This window comes from Pseudomyrmex gracilis, unplaced genomic scaffold, assembly GCF_002006095.1.
Source record: "Pseudomyrmex gracilis isolate BER0280 unplaced genomic scaffold, ASM200609v1 scaffold_2029, whole genome shotgun sequence".
NCBI classification, from domain to species: domain Eukaryota; kingdom Metazoa; phylum Arthropoda; class Insecta; order Hymenoptera; family Formicidae; genus Pseudomyrmex; species Pseudomyrmex gracilis.
In genome coordinates this window covers 18,825-21,294 of record NW_018022613.1, presented here as the reverse complement: position 1 = coordinate 21,294, position 2,470 = coordinate 18,825, and the positions used below count along the sequence as shown (strand labels likewise).

Genomic DNA, 2,470 nt, shown 5'->3' with positions numbered 1-2,470 from the left:
AATGTAACCTTATTTTAATATATCTACTAGATATTGAACGTATTAAATAAACAACATGATTTTCAAAACGCACTTTGTTCAGACATATGACTTAACAATAATGATCCAAACCATTGATAATTGACACTATTTGCTCGTTGTTTGATAGCATTTAAAGCGTCTAATATAATGCCAGGCTTTCCTTCAATACTTTGATACCACNTAGAGATTGTTTTACAGTGTGGTAAGCAATTATTAAATTCTTGACGTACATTCATAAGCTTTTGGTGAATAAGAATGTAAGGTTAGAGCAAATGATTTGAGTCAATTATCAAATTGTTTGTTTACAGATTTTCCTCTACTTTTTTGCAATTGTCTTTGTATTATTTTAGAATTTGGCCCACCAATATCTTGTAGTATCTGCAATTCTTCAGTCCTCAGCATGTTGTTTTTCCTGAGTGAGTTCAAAATTGTCTTCAAAGAGATATTTTTTGAATCTTTTCGTCGAATCTTCTGTTGCAACACTTTTATCTTTTTTACATAACCATTTTTTATATCCTGCAGCTTTTGGTTGAAATATTCTTCCTTAAAAGAGTAATCTGTTCTTTTTGATGACATACTTGTCGACTGACCCACAACTAAAACATTTTATAATTTTAGACATCTATTGTACATATTATTGAAAAGATTATACATATTATTAATAAAATTAAATATTCTTACAGTAACTGCATTCAGAAATAGGAGATGTGGCTCTATCTATTTTAAAAATTGGATTAGCATTTAAAAGTTGATTAGTTGTATTAGAACTTGATGCAATAATCTCATCATTTGGAACATCCGTAACCACACAATCTAAATAAGAAAACAATTAATATATGTATAGAGTATGTATTAAGATATACATATATATAGAAGTTGAATCTTGTAAGCTTGCATAATTTTATATATTATACACTAAATCAGAGTTGAGAAAATTACTTCATAAAAGTAACGTTGTTACTTATTATCAGAAAAAAGAATTCATAATAGTGACATTACAAAGATCACTTTTTCATAATAACTATGCGATACCTTTACATGGCACTGCCTTTGATCGAAGTCTTTTTATACCAAATGAAAAATTAAAATCATTTTTGGTAAAATGTGCGGAACAAATTCTAACTTCATTTGAGACTGATTCTAGTTTCAAGATGTCTAACCAAAGCTGTTTTACTTTTTTATTCTTTGGGAATCTATTAAAAAATAACACGTGTAACTTTAAATTATTTGCTTANTGTAATAATTACAATAATACAATATAATCTTTATATATGCAAATAAAATATGATCTTTNTTACCGGTGAAATGATATGTTATTTTTATATATATTTTCTTTTTTTCTTTCTCCACAAATTCTTCGCCATATAGTGCGATTTTTACAATTTTTCACAATGCACTGTGGCATTGTGCACTATATTTTGTATATTTTTTATTATTTAAATTAAGTATCTCGTCGTCAAAATCGGGATCGAGCAATATTATTAAACTTTTCTCTTCTAACACAGAGCTTTTTAACCAAGGACTTAACCACTTTCCATAACAAAAGATTAAGTTCCAGCGCATCGATCAGAGACCGAGTCGACGGGAACAACAACGACAGATTATACTGAAAGATACTGAAAGATACAATAAAATAAAATAGAAAAATATTTACGTATAGAACATAATATTAAATAACGCGTTAAATTCACGTACGTGTAGACCAAAAAGAAATTACAGCAAAATAAGGTATTGCACTTGCGCAAACTTTGCTTGAGTGACAACCAATCATTACTTTGGCCCCAAAAACCACGTGACCATGTTCCCCGCTCCCCTGAAGCGGCTTCGCCCCTCGCGGTTAATGCTCCGTCTCCTTATTCCTATGTCTATGGGTACTCCGCACTGTACCGAGCTGCCGAGCCGATAAACGGTCGAGTTTTTTGCGCATGCGCGACGAACGCACCGTGCGCCACGTTAAGGCCTGTTCTACAATACAGTCGTAAGCCGTAATTCGTAAGAAATTGACCAATTACAATCGATTATTCTTCTGTGATTTATCTGTGATTGGTCAATTTCTTACGACTTACAGCTTACGACTGTATTGTAGAACAGACCTAAAGCCATTGCATGTAGCAAAAGTTTAGACGAAGGCCTGTTCTACAATAGTCATAAGCCGTAAGTCTTAAGAAATTGACCAATCACAATTGATTATTCTTCTATAATTGGTCTGTAATTGGTCAATTTTTTACGACTTACAGCTTACGACAGTATAGTAGAACAGGCTTAATTAAAAATAAATTATTTATTTTATTTATTTATTTATTTATTTATTATATTTGTATGTTAATTTTATTATTTGTATATTCACTTGTACATTAGATATAATTTATTCATTTATTTTATTAATTTATTAATTTATGTTATTTGTATATTAATTTTATTTGTACACACTTGTATTTGAGTATTAATT

General features: G+C 30.0%; 1 protein-coding gene across 3 annotated transcripts; it reads right to left on the bottom strand.

Annotated features, from left to right (window-relative positions):
- Positions 1 to 15: 15 nt before the first annotated feature.
- On the bottom strand, positions 16 to 1,878 carry LOC109862589. Of its 3 annotated transcripts, none has more exons than XM_020442663.1 (5): positions 1,717 to 1,878; positions 1,320 to 1,637; positions 1,054 to 1,214; positions 703 to 834; positions 16 to 617 (listed from the first exon to the last, which is right to left on the bottom strand). In XM_020442663.1, the coding sequence occupies exons 2-5, from the start codon at positions 1,424 to 1,426 to the stop codon at positions 304 to 306; spliced, it is 714 nt and encodes a 237-aa protein (XP_020298252.1). In that variant the 5' UTR covers positions 1,427 to 1,637; positions 1,717 to 1,878; the 3' UTR covers positions 16 to 303. The 3 variants fall into 3 exon arrangements, with proteins under 3 accessions (XP_020298252.1, XP_020298254.1, XP_020298253.1); XM_020442665.1 differs by having other exon boundaries at positions 1,739 to 1,878; XM_020442664.1 differs by lacking the exon at positions 1,717 to 1,878 and having other exon boundaries at positions 1,320 to 1,710.
- Between the last annotated feature and the right edge of the window lie 592 nt (positions 1,879 to 2,470).

Excerpts from the sequence above, each read along its gene's own strand:
- LOC109862589 (XM_020442663.1), bottom strand. The coding sequence starts at position 1,426 with ATGCCACAGTGCATTGTGAAAAATTGTAAAAATCGCACTATATGGCGA. Across the intron at positions 835-1,053 it reads AAAGGCAGTGCCATGTAAAG|ATTGTGTGGTTACGGATGTT; the intron begins GTATCGCATAGT and ends TTTCTTATTTAG. Across the intron at positions 618-702 it reads TATTTCTGAATGCAGTTACT|TTGTGGGTCAGTCGACAAGT; the intron begins GTAAGAATATTT and ends AAAATGTTTTAG.